At 45.7% G+C, this 17,227-nt stretch overlaps 1 protein-coding gene across 1 annotated transcript in view; it reads right to left on the bottom strand.

Annotated features, from left to right (window-relative positions):
* LOC136610468 (alpha-2,8-sialyltransferase 8E-like) overlaps positions 1 to 13,559 on the bottom strand; it is a 29,884-nt gene extending 16,325 nt beyond the window's left edge. Inside the window, exons 1-6 of the mRNA XM_066589695.1 lie at positions 13,468 to 13,559; positions 13,259 to 13,339; positions 11,833 to 11,919; positions 11,317 to 11,458; positions 11,233 to 11,259; positions 4,612 to 4,724 (exon numbers count right to left, since the gene is read on the bottom strand). Coding sequence (XP_066445792.1) covers positions 4,612 to 4,724; positions 11,233 to 11,259; positions 11,317 to 11,458; positions 11,833 to 11,919; positions 13,259 to 13,339; positions 13,468 to 13,559 — 542 coding nt within the window. The remainder of the gene's footprint in view (positions 1 to 4,611; positions 4,725 to 11,232; positions 11,260 to 11,316; positions 11,459 to 11,832; positions 11,920 to 13,258; positions 13,340 to 13,467) is intronic.
* Between the last annotated feature and the right edge of the window lie 3,668 nt (positions 13,560 to 17,227).

Below are 17,227 nucleotides of genomic sequence, written 5' to 3'. Positions count from 1 at the left end.
GAAGACCATACGATCTTTAAATTCCTTAGACAGGAAAAACTTATGTTCTGCCTGTTTCCATTCGGTCAAGATAAGCTGTTTTAGGATATCATTGACCGGGAATGATGGTTTGGGCTGCGGTAGGAGCCCCCGGAACAAGCTATCCTGGAAGGATGGCTGCTGCTGCGTCTGTTCCTCCACCTGCATGGTGTGACGGACCGCTGTTAGTAGCTGCCCCAGATCCGCCGATGAGAAGTACTTCCTCGAGTCTTCCATGGGCGGTATGGATTCTGAGAGGGAATCTTCTAAGAGCCCTTCCTCAGAGTCTGATTCTTCTATCCGTGACCGCCTTACCCTTTTCGTGGGGGGCGGAACGGAAAGAGACGAGAGAGAGGCCTCGATCTCCTCGCGGATCATAGCTCGGATGTCCGATATGCCCGAGGGGCCTTCCTCACGGACCACTTTCTCTGTGCAGTCTGCGCATAAGGGTTTGTTGTGTCCCTCGTCCAGTCGCCGCAGGCAGACCGGACACTTGCGCAGGCGCTTCTTGGCCTCTCTGCCCTTTTGTGCTTCTCTGTCCTAAGAGACGGAGACAGCAAAAAGGGGGTTTTTCCAGCACCTGATCCCTTCCTTACCCCTGGTGCGAGACCCACGGAGGTCTACTCACCAGCAGGCTGCTCTCTGTGTCTTCTCTGGCCGACATCTTTTCCTAAGGTGTAGACCGAAGACATGTGGGGAAAATCCTGCTTTTTTCCTCTTCTTTTTTTTTTTGAATTTTTCAAATTTGGCGCCTTTTTTCTCGAGGCCCCCCCCCCCTCCCCGTGACGCGGCCGTGCTGACGTCATGCCGCCGCGCCGGACCCGGGGGATACACTCTACGCCGGGGCTCTGAGGAGGACACATGATGTCCGGGGATGTCGGATCGAGCGCGCCGGTCGGCCCGCACCGCGCGCTCTCCCCCCCCCCTCACTGGCATACCTGCTCAGCCGCTCTGCCCGACGGAGGATCTCTGGAAGCCAGGATAACGGCCCGGGTGCCTGATGTCCGAAGCGGGTGCCTGATGTCTGGAGTGGGCGGCTTCCAAGCCCCGCAGGTATGGGGCTGCATCTTTCCAGTGCAACAACCCCACTGGGCAGCGCACTGGGGAAGGGTTCCCTGCAGGGAACGTGGTGCTGGTTTGGGATCCTGCGGGTGAGGGTCCCCACGTAGGGTCTCACCCGCGCAAGCTCTGCCAGCCCGACCAGAGAGTCGTCCCCCCACGGGCGGGCAGGCTGCATGGAAGTTTTCTTTCTTCTTTTTTCCTGCCTCCAGCATACACCTGGAGGCTTTCCGCTTGGACTGTCCTGTAGGGACAGGAAGACACCGGTGAGCCGGTGGCGGGAGTCGCTTTTTGTATGTTTTTCCGCTTCCTGTCCCAACAGGGGTCCAGCGGACAACCTCCATGTGTATGCTGTCAGGATGACGAGGGGAAATCCAAATCTTTGCTGACGACACCATTGACGTAGCCAGTTGTTCACCTCTAGAATCCTGTTCATCTCCTTAATTCATGGCCATCCTCTAGATGGATAAGAATGCCATCTGTGCTCCTTGTTCCATCACTTTGTTTCTGAGGTCTTTAAAGTCTCTGCAGATAGTTGCAAGCTCCTTTTTTGAAGTGTCATTTGTCCCTACATGTATTAGTAGGAATGCGTGCTGTTCTGTAGGATTGAAGAGTCTTGACAGCCTATCGGACACATCTTTGTGCACCTGGAAGACAGCACACCTCTCGTGAGGTATCAGGTCTGCAGATATGGACCTCTGTTCCTCTCAATAGGGAATCCCCCACAGCCAGCACTCTCCTCTTCTTCACAGTAACAACACTTCTTTTTCTCAATCCAAGAGGATTCTGAGTGCTTACTAAACTGTTCTTTGTGGGTATAACCACATTTTGATGTACCTCTTCATTGTTCTCCTGCATGAGAACCTAGTACTGGTTCCTGAGCAGTATGGGTGATGGCTGACTCCTGATCCTCTGGCTTCTTTGAGTCACATGCTTCCATTCCTCGGTTTTGCGGGTACAATGAAAATGCATTTTTCTTTAATAATCTGAAGAGTTGCTTCTGCTCTGTCAAGGAAATCCTCACCTTCCTTAATGAATTTCAATGTAGCTATTCTCTCCTGAAGACTTTGCACCTTTTCCTCCAGTAGAGACACAAGCTTACATTACTGGCCAGTGAAATTTGGCTTTTCCTCTGGTAGATCTGTAAATATGTAGCATACATGGCAGCTCACCATATGGCTCCTCTCTTCTTCCATGCGTTTATGTCCTCTTTCAAACTCCTAAAAGTCAAGAATTGTTGTGGCGATACTAAAAGTAAAACTTGACTCTTCTCTCTTCCCAATGTCTTCTCTCTTTGGCAATGTCCTCTGAGCAGCTAGACCCAGCAATCTTCCCACTCACCGTGACTTTTCGTTCTTCCTAGAATTCCCCCGGGAATATTCACATTATCTTCTTGCAGCTCCAAACTCTGGTCTGCTGATGCTCTCTGAGCAGCTAGACCAGGCTAAGCCCAGCAATCATCCCGCTCACAGTGACTCTTTGCTTTTCCCAGAATGCACTGGGAATATGCAGATTACCTTCAAAAAGCTCTGCAGAAACAATCTGCAGAGACCCTTTCAGAATGTGGGGCCCAAGGCAATCTGATGATCTCCCATGGTCCTGCTCCTGGCAAACAGCTAAATTTTGCCACAACAATGGCTACAAGGAAAATGCAACATTACAGGATGGCCATTCAAATGAATAACCATCCTGTAATTAGAAGATGACACTGTTCCTGTCATAGAAGGGGGGACTTATTTGGGCATCTGTGATCATATTCCTTAATAAGGCATATGATAGCAGTTGCCATCTTTGGCACTATACTTTAAAGCAGGGGCTGTTCATTTTGTACAATCCCTTTTAAAAGGGGATCATCAGAGACAGTGCTTTCAGAAAGAAGTCATCATTGCAAGTGGCCATTTTTTATGGGTTAAAGCCACTGCTAGGCAGATAGCTAGCACTGTATGGCTACCATGTTCTGGCTTTTAGAGGAGGTCCCAAGCAATGGAACCACTTTATCATGGCCATAATAGGACATATGTATAGAAGATGTCTTCATGGGACAACTGTTATTAAAGTGAATGTGCCAAATGAACCACCTTTTCACACAAGGTGCCTATCACCGTGGATCAGGTTGATAAAACAACAAGGAGTGGTCACTGCAAGTTTTGCCATCCTCCGCAGAAAAAGCAGTTTGGGTATCACCAGTTTGAATTATCCTAGAATCTACTTGAGCTCTGTGGACCTAAATGGGGTGTTAGACATTAGATTACTGTTAGCTGATATCCCTCCTAGTGGCCCTGCACAGATAAGGAGTACACACTGGTGTAAAGGTGAGATGAAGTGTGAAATGCCGCCACACCCACACAAAAATAAAGAAAACACTCATTTAACAGGCATTCAAAAGCACCAATACACAAGATATCCAACACATATTTGAACCATTAAGACTTATCAGAAGTGATAGAGTAATAGTGCCCCCAGTAGTGTCCCAAATGGTAAGTGGCCCCCTTAGTGGTCCCAGTAGTAATAGTGCCCCAGTTAGTAGCCCTAGTAGTAACCGTTAGTAACACCAGTAGGAATAGTGACCACCATAAAGGCCCTAATAGTAATAGTGTTCCCATTATTAATAGTGACCCCCCCCCCCCATAGCTTCCTCAGTAGTAATCATGCTCCATTTAGTGTCCCCAGTATTAATAGTGACCCCCAGAGTGGCTCCAGTAGTAATAATGTCACTGTTAATAGCCCCACTAGCAACAGTGACCCGCATACTGGCCCTAATAGCAATAGTGACCCCGTTAGTGGCCCCAGTAGTACTAGTGCCCCTCAGAGTGGCTTCAGTAGTAATAATGCCCCTGGACCTCAGCTGGGTAGCAATCCAACAGATATTTCACTTATCAAGTCCTCTGCTCCCTTCTGGTTACTGCTGCTGAGTTACCCCTGACCTCTCCCCCAGCATCTGCGTACATTCCTCAACTCAGACATCAGAGGGAGACGTCAGGGGTCTTAGACGCAGCAGTGGCATCCGAAATGCATCGGGAATATAGGTTTGCTGCCTAGCTAACATCCAGCTGGCAGTTATCTTTTACCATCCATCAATATGGCCGGTAAAAAATAATTACTGGGGAGGTGACAGTCTCAGGTCGCCTCATCATAAATGCACCCCTGGCGCACATGCTAAGCACGCAAGTGCTCCTAATAAGAAAGAGAATAAGCCACTGTCACACACTACTGGTAGTAGCTTATCTCCCAAACACAAAAGGATTGGGATAATTGTGAGCTCCAACTGCTTGATCCATCTCTTCCCCAATATCTCTTATCAGGAAGAGTCGTTAGTCCCCAGACATATTAGATGGCTGGTCGCTGAAATCTGCATGTATGGTCAACAATATTTAGTAAACTAGAAAAAGTCTTAACACTTATGTACTGTGTGGGCAATGTGTTTACTGGACAGGGCTCACTACTCTGCACCCTGGAGACCTTGCAGTAGTGATAAGGAGCCACCACTACATTTCAGTCCATCAAGCAGAGTATGACGGGCTGTTGACTCCTCACCTGAACACAAAGTCCATTTTGTCAATTTCACTCCCACAAAAACTGTTTTGTAAAATTCCTCCATTTCCAACCACAGCGCATGTGTTCAGGGGTTTAGTGGTGAATGGCGATGTCTGGAAGAGAAGGGGTGACAACATAAGAGAATCATCATTTCAGGAATACATATATATATGCGAGGCTCTTATCTTCTTCTACTTGTGCATGGAGCAGTCAGAAACATATATACAAGACACACATTTTGTGGTTTTCCTATGATCTGTAAGATGTTCCATAATGGTGATTGACCCATCCTCTATAACCTGCGGAGATGACTCATGGATGTGACAGTCCCTAATGTCCTCTGCCTTGATTTATCTCACGGTCTCTAAACTGCAATGGGAATGACTGATCTGCTGAATTCCGCTAGTCATCCGCCCTCTGATGTGGGCGATGCCCCGAGTACTGAATCGACTTTATATTAAATTAACATTCCTTCTGTTCATGCCTTTGGTGGCACTCCCTGCTCCACTATGTCATTAGTGAATACAGGAGGTTAATATCTGGTCTTCACAAAGTGTTGGCCCAGCAAAAGTCGCCATTCACTTTACCATACAGGAACCCCTGAAAAAAAGCTGCCTTCTCCTCTGTCTTCTTCTTCATCTTCTTTGCCAGTTTCTTTTCAATCCTTTCAACAAACTTATGTGTAATTTAAGGGGGATCTCCTCACTAGATTCCATGGAATCTTAGTTAGGTAAAACTACCCCAGTTTATCCGTATGTAAAGCTACAAGAAAAAGCAAGTGGACCCTTTGGAATCCCTTGGATTTGTGCAGGAAGTACTAAAAAAATGTTATTTGATTGTATCTAAGTCCCAATTGTAGACAAACACAATGTAACTAATTACACACAGACTGTCGCACTACTCAGTGCAGGGAGAAACTGCAAGTGAACTCTTGAAACTGCAGATAAGATTTGTGTTGCAGAGAAATTTTGGGCCCTTCCTCTCTGCAAACATATTTCAGTTCATCAATATTTCTGGGATACCTTAAATGCACAGCACTCTTCGGGTCATGCCACAGCAACACCATAGGCTTAAGGTCAGGACTCTTAATGGCCATTCAAAAACACAAAATTTCTTTTCCATCTTTCCTTATCTGTGCACTCTTGGTCATTGTCTTGTTGTACCACCCAACTTCTCTTCAGCGTGAGGTCATAGACAGCTGTCTTTACATTCCCCTAAAAAAATGTTCTGATACACCATGGAATTCATTGTTCAATCAACAACTCCAAAGTGTCCAGACTCTGAGGAGCAAAGTAGCCCCAAAATATGATGCCATCTTCATCATAGCCCCAAAGCATGATGCCTTCTCCACTAGACTTCAGTATTCTATTTCTCCAAACATAGCATTGTGCATTTTGATAAAAACTTCCATATTTATCTCATCTGTTTACAGAACATTTCCTGGAGCCATATTGTGGGACATCCAGGTGATCTTGGGTAAACTTCAGATGGGCAGCAATGTTATTTTAGCCAGCAGGGGCTTCCTTCATGATGGCCTTGTACTATCACCATTCCAGGTTAGTGTCTCTCTAATAGTAGACACATACGTGGAGGTTTCTGCAGTTTCTAGACTCTTCTCTAGGTCCTTGGCTCTTTCTCTTTCAGGATTGCCCGTTGTGCTCTAGGAGTGATAAAGCAGGATTCTTCTGGGCAGAGTAGAATAGCCCTTAATGTTTTCCCTCTCTAGATAAAAAAACGGGGATTGATACACGCCCAAGTTTTTAACTTATGTAGCTTCTTCCAGCTTCATGCATTTCTATAACACATTTTCTGTGGTCTTCAAAAAGTTGGTTACTTCAATGCATTGCTCACAATAACCAATCATGGATTAGAACAGATCTGTCAGTAACCAGGTTTTGTGTACCTTTATTTAATGGACAAAGCACATGTGGCACCCGCACTGCCCTATCTTCTTAAAGGAAACATCTTCTGCCAGGTAGCTCTTGGAGAAGTCATTAAGGGCTCCTGCACACTTGCATTTTTCTTGCGCGTTTTTTTGCATATTTGAAGGTGAAGTGTGTGCTGTGATCAGTGTTATATATTGAACTTTGCTACTAATGGTACTATTAGCTATTCTGTTGGTTCTAACTGTACTAACTCCACCCCCTGCTCGACCCCCATTCGTATTACTTGGTCCCGGGTTGCTATCTACACTGTCTACCCCCCCTGCTTCTCTTTTTGCCCTCCCCCACTTTCCTGTTTAAAGTGACAGAGTAATAGTGACCCCCCAGGATTGGCCTTAGTGGCTCCAATAGTAATAGTGTTCCCCTTAATGGTTCCAGAAGTAATAGTGACCCTGTCAGTAGATATACAGACCCCAATAATGGTCCCAGTAATTTTATTGACTTTGGTCAGAGCCCCAATAGTAAAAATGACCCGGTAAGTGGCCCCAGTAGTAACAGTATCCCACATAGGGCCAACAGTAGTATTAGTGTCTCCCACAGTGGCAGAAGTAGTAACAGTACCCCCATAGTGGCCCCAGAAGTAATAATGCCCCCCATATTAGAACCAGTAGTAATAGTGGCCCCCATAATGGGCCCAGTAATAATAGAGAACTCCATAGTAGACCCATTAGTAATAGTGACCCCCAAAAGCAGCCCTAGTAGTAATAGTGGCCCCCATAGTGGATCGAGTAGTAATAGAGACCCCTTTAGTGGCCCCAGTAGTTATAATGGTTCTCATAGTGGCCCCAGTAGTAACAGTGACTCCCGTAGTGGCCCCAGTAGTAATAGTGGCCCCAGTAGTGGCCCCAGCAGTAATAGTGATTCCCCACTAGATCTCCAGCTGGGCAGCAACCCCACAAGCAGTACACTCACTCTGTGTACAGCTCTCGCTAGGTAGCTGCCACATTGTCACCAGAGGCTGTGCTCTGACCTCTACTCCCAGTGTCTGCACAGCGTACAGCCTGGCATCTGTGTGCAGGAATGCAGACACTGGGGAGGTGGAAGAGGTCAGGGATCACATCCACTGATCACAGCACTGTGGTCGCTGGACCAGTGTTGCAGACAGAGTGTGTGTCCTGCTTGTGGGGTTGCTGCCCGGCCAGCTCACAGCTGGTAATTATATTATAGCAGCAAGTAATATGGCTGGTTGGCAAAATAAATACCGGCTGGGTGGCAATGTGCTGCCTCTCTTAGGCCCTGCAGCCTGCCACCGGAAGTGTCAGGCTCACGTTGCCTCACAGAGGGGGCACCCCTGCTTTTCTTGTCCCTGGACCATTTTTTCTCAAACCTTTCTGTCAAGATTCCTCCTTGCTTCTTTTTCCTTCTTGTATCAGCCAGTCCTGATGTGTTGTCTGTTTCTGTCCTGCAGATTCTGTATCCTGCTTCCCTAGGTAGAACATTGCTGCTCATTAGATAGGTAAACATCCATTTCCAGCCTTGTATCAGCAGGAGGTCAGTCTGCGAATGAGGAGACACTGCTCATCAGGGGTGGATGAAGGCTATCATGGGCTCTGGGCTGTGTGAAGATTGTGTCTCCCCCCACTACCAGTCTAAGGGTCCTAGGCAGCATTAGCTCTGTGGCTGCCATGCGACTAAGAAGCGTCTTAGTTGTGGTCAAAAGCTCTAGTTCACAGTAGCTCAAAAAATGATTTAGGTGGTAACTGGCAGTTCATTGTTAATGGATCCTCACTTTGCCTAAAACAAAGCCAATCTTACTGCATGTAGTGGCAGAAGCAACTCCAATATACAAATAATCCACCAGCTACTTAACTGAATCAGGATGACAACTCCAAGGGAAATGTGGACCAGACCAACTTCACCACAAGAGATGAATAATCAGCAACTAGTAGGGGCAGGTCTGGAATATATACAACCCCTCTCTAACAGATTGGCCAGCCAGGGTAACACCTAGGGGAATCTCAACATAAATCTCCAAATGACCTCTTAGCAATGACAGGGGAACCCTAACTGATTATAGACATACGATCAAAAAAAGTGTCAAAGTGCCACCGCGGCTGTTATGCCTCGACCATGTGGCAGCTGTTGAGCCATGGCAGTACCTCTCCTCTGAGGAGGGGGCTCAGGACCCTTAGGATGCAGCTTTGATGAATTTAGCCTGTGGGAACTCTTAATAAGATGATCAGCATTGGCATCCATGGCTGGAACCCAAGTCGTCTCATCAGGACCATACCCCTGTCAATGTACCGAATATTGTAAAGAGTTCCTAACATTGTGTGAATCTATTATTCGGCTGACCTCAAACTGAAGACTCCCATCCACAATACCTGGAGGAAGGGGAAGTTCCCCACTCACAGGATTTACATACGTCTTAATTAAAGATTTGTGAAAGACATCAGCAATCATAAGAGAACAGGGGATCTCTAACCTGAAAGCGGCAGGGTTAATTACCTCTTTGAATGTGTATGAACAAATTAAATGTGGACCCGGTTTAAAAGATGGCAGTTTAAGCTGAATGTTCCTAGTGGATAGCCAAACCGAATCTCCAACTCGGAAACCAACACCCCCGACCAATTTCTGTTTGCCACCCCCTTGTAATCTCTCACTTCCTAAGGTTTTTCTGAACCCTCTCCTAAACTATCTCAATACGGGATGAAAATTTCTTCTTATCAGGAACCTCCAAGAGAAACTTGGAAAATAAACCAAAACATTGATGGTACCCATAATTACAGAAAAATGGAGAGGTACTAATAGACTTCAGGGACCTATTGTTCAGTGCGAACTGCGCCAAAGACAAATATCATGACCAGCCTTCCTGATTGTCAGAAACAAAACGCTGCAAGTATTGTTAACGCTCTGATTACTTAATGATAATAATCTTTATTTATATGGCGCCAACGTACTCCACATCACTTACAAGACAGGGGGAACAGAAACAAAACCCTGTTACATGTAGTAATCAGCTGGTGGAGACAGTTGGGGTGCGGGGCTCCAACGAACTTACATACTACAGATAAAGTGGGGGAGACAGAAGGTAAAGGGCTGGAGATGTGCACGGTATGCCGAGGTGGAGATGTGGACGGTATGGTGGGGTGGAGATGTGCCAGGTATGCCGCGGTGGAGATGTGCCAGGTATGGCGGGGTGGAAATGTGCACGGTATGGTGGGGTAGAGAGTGAGGGATGCAATACACATAGACAATGGTCAGGCCGGATAGTGGCTGAATCGGTATGACTGTAGGAGGCAGTTGATGGCGGCTGGCAGAGATTGCAGTCAGTAGGACAGGGAGCATGGTATCTGGGAGAGTACAGAGGAGTTGGGTTTAGGGAATGTGGTATGCCTCTCTGAAGATGGGCATTTGTAGAGCACGCCTGAAGTTTTGCGTGCCAGGGATTGCCTGGATAGTTTTGGGTAGCACGTCCAGAGGACTGGTGCTGCTCTGGAGAAGGCGGGAAGGAGAGGTTCAAGTTAAAGGGGCACTTAATCTGATTTCTTTGGCGGAGAGGAGCGTGCGGGCTGGGTGGTGGACTGAGATGAGAGAAACAATATAGGGCGGAGCAGGGCTGTTGAGATTTCCATCTGACTGTTTGTCTCTAGATGATATGTGGAGGAGATGGACAGCTGGATCCCCAAATATTGACAAAGGAGGACAAACTAGGACAAAACTCCTAGAAAGAGCATCAGCTTTGACATTCTTACTACCAGGACGTTATGTGACAACAAAATTAAAACTAGAAAAGGATACCGACCACCAGTCCAGTCTTGGGTTGAGTCTCTTTGCAGACTGCTAGTACACCAGATTTTTGTGGCCTGTAAAAACTGTCACCTTATGTTCAGCCCCCTCTAAGAGGTGATGCCATTCCTCAAAGGCCCTTGAAATGGCCGTCGAGCCGTGACACACAGCTATGATAACAGAGCCATGCTTACTATATAGATGTGGCACCAGAACCTAGCTTACTGCATAGATACAGTACCAGAACTGTGCTTACTACATATATATGGTAATAGTTCTGATACCATATCCATGTAGTATACTTGGTTCTGAGTGTGTAGCATAAATACAGTCATAGAAGCAAGCTAAGAGAACCAAGCTTACTACATAGATACACTACCAGAACAGACCTTACTACATAGCTACTATAATAGAACCAAGTTTACTACACAGATGTAGCAGTAGAACCGAGCTTACTGCACAGATACAGTATCAAATATAAGCATACTACATATATCCAGTACCAAAACCATCGCACTACAGATCTAACAACAGCACCGAGCTTGCTACACATATATATGGCTCATCCTAATGCATTAAGGTCCTTCTTATTGTGCTAGTTACTTGTGTCTGACCCTTACTTTGGCTTTAACCTTGCCTCCAAACTCTGCCCTTGTCATGTTCCTTCTGATTTGTCATCTAGTCCAAACCCCCTGATTATGACCCTTGGCCCATCTTATGAGAACATCTTCATTTTATCCTCTGGTTGGTTGCACCTTAGTATCTCATCTGGTGACGACCTGGATTTGTTCCTGGCTTTGCTTCTACTTTACTCTTGCTCCAGACATTCCTAGTTGCACACCTGCTGCCAATTGGTGACTACTCCAAAGACCGAAACCCGGAATGACTGGGAAAGTTCATATAACCTAGCAGGGGGGATTCCTGCACCTTAGTTTAGCAATCACCAAACCTGCTGCGATCCAAATATCCTCATCACCTGTAAGAACCATAACAAGCCTTGATCAGGGGCTTACATGTCCCCTGTGCGACTCACCTTTGGGAGCATTTGGTGGAGTTTTTCACTGACTTCCACTTTCTTGGCATTTGTCTCATATTGCAGTTGATGTCCAAGGGGAGCGTTCTGCTGCGTGACTATCAAAAAGTGAGACGCATTACAGCAACTTCCAAACTTCAACCTATCAATGAATGAAAACAGTAAGAGAATGAGAGAAAATCTTACGGATGATGGAAAGTTCTAGGTAAAATATAAAGCAATGAGCTGGAGGTCTGGGTTGTGATGGACGTGGCTGAGGAATGCGTCCTACAGCATGACGGCAGATGTCCCATCCACTCATGGCGTGATCTGCTCATTTGTACTGCAGCCTGCGGAGTATAGTATAGTAGAGGGTCACAGAACAAAATGAAAAGGAATGGAGAGAGTTGGAGCTACAGGGTAGTCTTTTGCATGGCAACGACAGAGATGTTATGTTTGGAGAGTTTTGCGCCCCCTGTATTACAGTGCATTTCTTTTCACAGTTGGTAGAACCTTTTGACATTTTCGTGTCCTCACTTTAGTAGATCATGTTCTGTCTGGTTGTATTCCCAAGGACATCTCTGCAGGTCCTTCACATATCTCCTGTAGGTATTCGCTTCGATACTGCAGACACAAAGAAACAACAACCACATGATTCATTGTAACTTCACTACTACATCGCCTGATACATTGTAACTGCACTACTATACCGCCTGATACATTGTAACTGCACTACTATACCGCCTGATACATTGTAACTGCACTACTATACCGCCTGATACATTGTAACTGCACTACTATACCGCCTGATACATTGTAACTGCACTACTATATCGCCTGATACATTGTAACTGCACTACTATACCGCCTGATACATTGTAACTGCACTACTATACCGCCTGATACATTGTAACTGCATTACTATACCGCCTGATACATTGTAACTGCACTACTATATCACCTGATACATTGTAACTTCACTACTACACCGCCTGATACATTGTAACTGCACTACTATACCGCCTGATACATTGTAAGTCTACTACTATCTACCAGACACATTATAACTGCACTACTACACCGCCTGATGCACTGTGACTCCAGACCTAGACTGTCTTATTGTAACTCTACAAATACACTGCATGGTGCATTGTAACTCCAATACTATATAGCCTTATGCATTGTAACACTACAAATTCGTTACTGATACATTATAACTTCACTACTATATAACCTGATGCATTGTAAGTCTACTGCTATCCACCAGATGCATTATAACTGCACTACTACACCGCCTGATGCACTGTGACTCCAGTACTACACCGTCTTATTGTAACTCCACTAATACACCACATGATGCATTGTAACTGCAATACTATACAGCCTGATGCATTGTATCACCACGACTACACCGCCCCATACATTATAACTTCACTACTACATTACATAATCTATTGTAACTCTACTACTACACCGCCCCATGCATTATAACTTCACTATTCACCTGATGTGTTGTAACTTCAGTATTACACCATCTGATACAGTGTAACTCAACTACTACACTGTATGATATATTATATCCATGTCAGTTCCCACTTGGTCCAGTCTGGTATCTGTTTTTGAATCTGTTTATGGTAAAACAGACAAATTTGTTAAAAATCGATCCCTTGGTGCAGATATGAACTCAATGTATCAAGTGGTGTAGTACTGGAGTTCAATGTATCAAGTGGTGTAGTACTGGAGTTCAATGTATCAAGTGGTGTAGTACTGGAGTTCACTGTATCAAGTAATGTAGTCGTGGAGTTCACATAAATCCCACCACTGGCACCATATTGAGGTGGTGATAGGCACATCATTTATTTCACATAAGGGATCCATCATCTACATATTATACATTGTAGACTATTTCCTATTCCCTCCCATAACTCTTCCGCATGTCAGCAAGAACACTCTCCTAGTTTACCTTTTCAGCGACTTCTTCAAGATGATGCTGCTGATGGCCGCACATTCAGACGGTGAAAGCAGATTGTGGTGGACCTGATTCCTGACAGGGGAGAAAAATGGTATCCTGGTATAGATTATGTATGTATATATATATATATATATATATATATATATATATATATATTTGATAATAGATAGATAGATAGATGGATGAGACAGATATTTTACCAAAGGGGGTTTGTGATTCGGATCTGCAGGTTGATGTAGAATCCATATACAACTAGGAGTATGAAGACGGGTAGACACCAGCCCCGATGCATGATTCAGCCTGACTGAGAGTCTTCTCTTAATGCACCTTAAGAAGGTTCCTCCTCCTCATCTCCAGCCCATCTGCCTAGTGGTAACTGGCTTGAGGCTGCAGGGCAAGTCTAAAGTATTGCATTCACATACCAAGAAGCTATATGTGATGTGGTTGAGTGGACTGGTGGAATGCTCAATGTTGTTAGTCAATATATCAGGGGCCACATAATAACAATAGTGCCAGCATATTCCACTGGACTGTACAGGTAAGAGGGAACATGAAGGGATGTCAGACAGTACATATAGCATTACTCTAATAGTGAGAGCAATAAACATAATAGAACATGATATGGCTAATGGACTGTCACAGGATTCCTTCATGTGTACAGCACTATAGTAGCTTGTGTTCCTGCTACTAGTAGTCTAGTAATGGTACTAATGCTCTTGCTGCTGGAGGTGTTAGTGGTACTCATGCTGCTGGTCCTGGAGCTCCTGCTACTGTTGCTGCTCCTTCTGATGGTGCTGTTGTTCCTGCTGCTGCTGATGGGGCTAGTACTCCTGCTACTCTTGGTGGTGCTGTTGTCCCTGCAGCTGGTGGGGCTGGGGCTGCTGCTACTGGTGGAGCTGCTGTTGTTCCTGCTGCTTCTGCTGCTGGCGATGATGCCGACTACTGGTAGTGATGCTAGTGCTCCTGCTTCTGGAGGTGTTTGTGGTTCTCCTGCTGTGATGGATTGTAATAACCTAAATAAAATGCTAACACATGCTGCCTCTTGAAATGCTGACTAAGTCGCTCCCCCCCCCCCTGTCTACTTCATGAAGTACTCCTCATCCAGGAATTTCAAGATAAGAACGTCAGCTCTTGGAGGAAGAGACCCGTATAAGGGCAATAACCAATCAGCTACAGATTTGTACTTCATGATGTACTAATTATGCATACCGTCTATAAAACCCCATGCAGCTACTGGAGATGGTGCTGTTGTTTCTGCTACTGTTGGTGGTGCTGTTGTTCTTGCAGATGGTGGGACTGGTGCTGCTGCTGCTGCTGGTGGTGCTGACTACTGGTATTGAGGCTGGTGCTTCTGCTACTGCTGGTGGCGCTGGTACTCCAGCTAGCGGAATTAGTGCTGGTGCTCCTGCTATTGGAGGTGGTGCTAGTGTTCCTGCAACTGGCAGTGATACTGGAATTTCTGCAACTGGCAGGACGGCTCTGTAGTGAAAGCTACTGACTGGAGCAAAAGAGGTCCATGGTTTAATTCCTAACAGTCGGTCCCTCCTTCAAGGATAGCCTCTGGACATGCCAGGGCCTGATTTACCAGGGCATCTCTTGTGGAACTCCCCTGTGAGCCTTGGCACATGTATATTGTAATCTGGCTCCCAAGAGTTTTCCTCCGACCTGTATCTCTGCCCTACTGCACCAGTTACTGAAGTCTTTCTCTGTGTTTTCAGGAGTCCAAGATTCCCTCTACGACAAACTCGTCATGCCCCTGAACCTTCAGAAGAGAGGGAGGCGGTTGTTGTCTTCTCATGAAGGTATTTTCCAGGAAAGGCTTTAGTAGGGACACGTGGAAGACTGGGTGGATTCTTAGGCTGCCCAGGAGCTTCAAGCAGAAACCTGCCTGGCCAACTCTCCCTGAAACTGTGAAGGGCCCAATAATCCTTTGCCCAAGTTTGGGAAAAGGTATGTGGGTCTTGGTGGATTTTGGTGGATAACCATACCTTCTCTCCAACCTGAAAAGGAGGAGATGCTTGGTGGTGTCGGTCTGCAGCTTCTTTGTAGGCTTCCTGAGTTTCCCATAAATCCTCCTTTAATTCCTTCTGAATATCCACCAATGCCATCAATCTGTATTTGAACATCAGGACAGGAGTGTTGGAAGGAAGGCCAGGAATGAAGACTGGGCGCATCCTATAGTTGGAATAGAATGGGCTCAGGGTAGTCGTGCTGAGCATTGTTGTACGTGAACTCCGCAGTTGATAAATAGTCCATCCAGTCGTCTTGAAGCTGGGAAATGAAGCAGCAGAGATACTGCTCCAGAGTCTGATTTGTCTTCTCGGTCGGACCGTTAGACTGAGGATGATAAACAGAGGAGAGACTCATGGTAGTTGCCAGGGCTGTGCAGAAGTGTTTCTAGAACTTTGAGGTCAACTGAACTCCCCTATCTTAAACAATATTATCAGGAATTCCTTGTAATTGGAAAACTTCCCGGATCATCAACTTCGCAGTGTGCTTGGTGGTAGGAATCTTTTTTTATTGGAATAAAGTGAGCCATCTTAGTGAGTCAGTTCATGACAACAAGGATGGTAGTCATTCCTTTTGGGGGAACAAGTCCAGTATAAAGTCCATACATATAGATCTCTATGGCCTAGATGTTCTGAAAGAGGTTGTAGGAAACCCAGGGGGTGAGCTTGTGACGTCTTGTTCTGCTCAGATACTTTGCCAGAGGTGACATATGTCATCACATCCCTCCTGCAGTCAGGCCACCAAAAGGAATGAAGCAGGAGTTCCAAAGTCTTTGTGACCCCAAAGTAACGCAAGCTACCAATTTAAAGACTTTGAGTCGACCAGCCTCGGGAATGTATAGCTGGTGTTCTCACCTCCAAAGTCCTTCTTTGAAATAAAGTTTTACATCCGTAGAAGGATGACTGCGGAAAGGGTCATTTTGGTATCCTCCCTTAACCCTTTCCAAGCCATTTTTGGATTGAGGTTTTCCTAGGGGGCTTTCTGTTTCTGTCGCTATACAATGGCACCATCTGCTGGCTAAAACTACATGATGGGACATATTCGGAGTGGTGCGGGCAGCAAAGCGGCCAGCAGAATAGTGTAAGTAAACTCTGTGGGATGTTTTCCAATATCGAAGCTATACAGGCTTCAGTGGTTATGTTGGAAGACATTCAACGGTGGATTGGAAGGGGTTAAGCTTTGTTAGGTCTTCAGAGTGTAGGATTCCCCTCAAAAATTTTGGGGAACAGAATTGTGTTGTCTATATTTGACCTTTCTTCAGGCTTCGAAAATATCCTGGACATAGCATCCGCCTTGTTGTTTCTGGAATAGGGTGGTGGGACACAATGAAATTAAGCCTGGAGAAGAACAGGGACCATGGTACTTGTCTTGTAGATAACCTCTTGTCAGTACGGAGAAATTCTAAATTCTTATGGTCAGTAAGAACCGTTGCTAGATGATGGGCTCCTTCCAAGAGATGCCTCCACTCGGTAAAAGCCACCTTGATGGCCAAAAGCTACTTGTTCCTGACGTCATCGTTTTTTTCGTGGGTGATAAGGTGTAGGACAGAAATGCACAATGATGTAGTTGCATCTAATCTTCAACTCATTGTGACAGGATTGCTTCCATTGTGGAGTCGGAGGCATCCACCTTAACAACACATGGCAACTTTGGTTTGGGTGGATTAGTGCTGGTGCTGAGGTAAACAAAGTCTTTGGTTTCTCCAAAGTGTTTGTGCCTCCAGGAACCAGGAAAATGTGTAACATAGTATGTCAGGCTGAATGAAGGCAATGTTCATCTAGTTCAACCTGTTTCTACCCTGACCCCCCCTTGTTGATCGAGAGAAAGACAAAAAAAAATGAAGCAGATGCCAATTTAGCTTATTCCCGACTGCATAATGGCAGTCTGAATAATCCCTGGATCAACATTTGAGTTCCTACCTAACTCCAAGACCCGGATCAACAACTCCGC

This window comes from Eleutherodactylus coqui, chromosome 2 (genome assembly GCF_035609145.1).
Source record: "Eleutherodactylus coqui strain aEleCoq1 chromosome 2, aEleCoq1.hap1, whole genome shotgun sequence".
NCBI lineage: Eukaryota > Metazoa > Chordata > Amphibia > Anura > Eleutherodactylidae > Eleutherodactylus > Eleutherodactylus coqui.
This window is presented reverse-complemented; position numbering and strand designations above follow the sequence as displayed.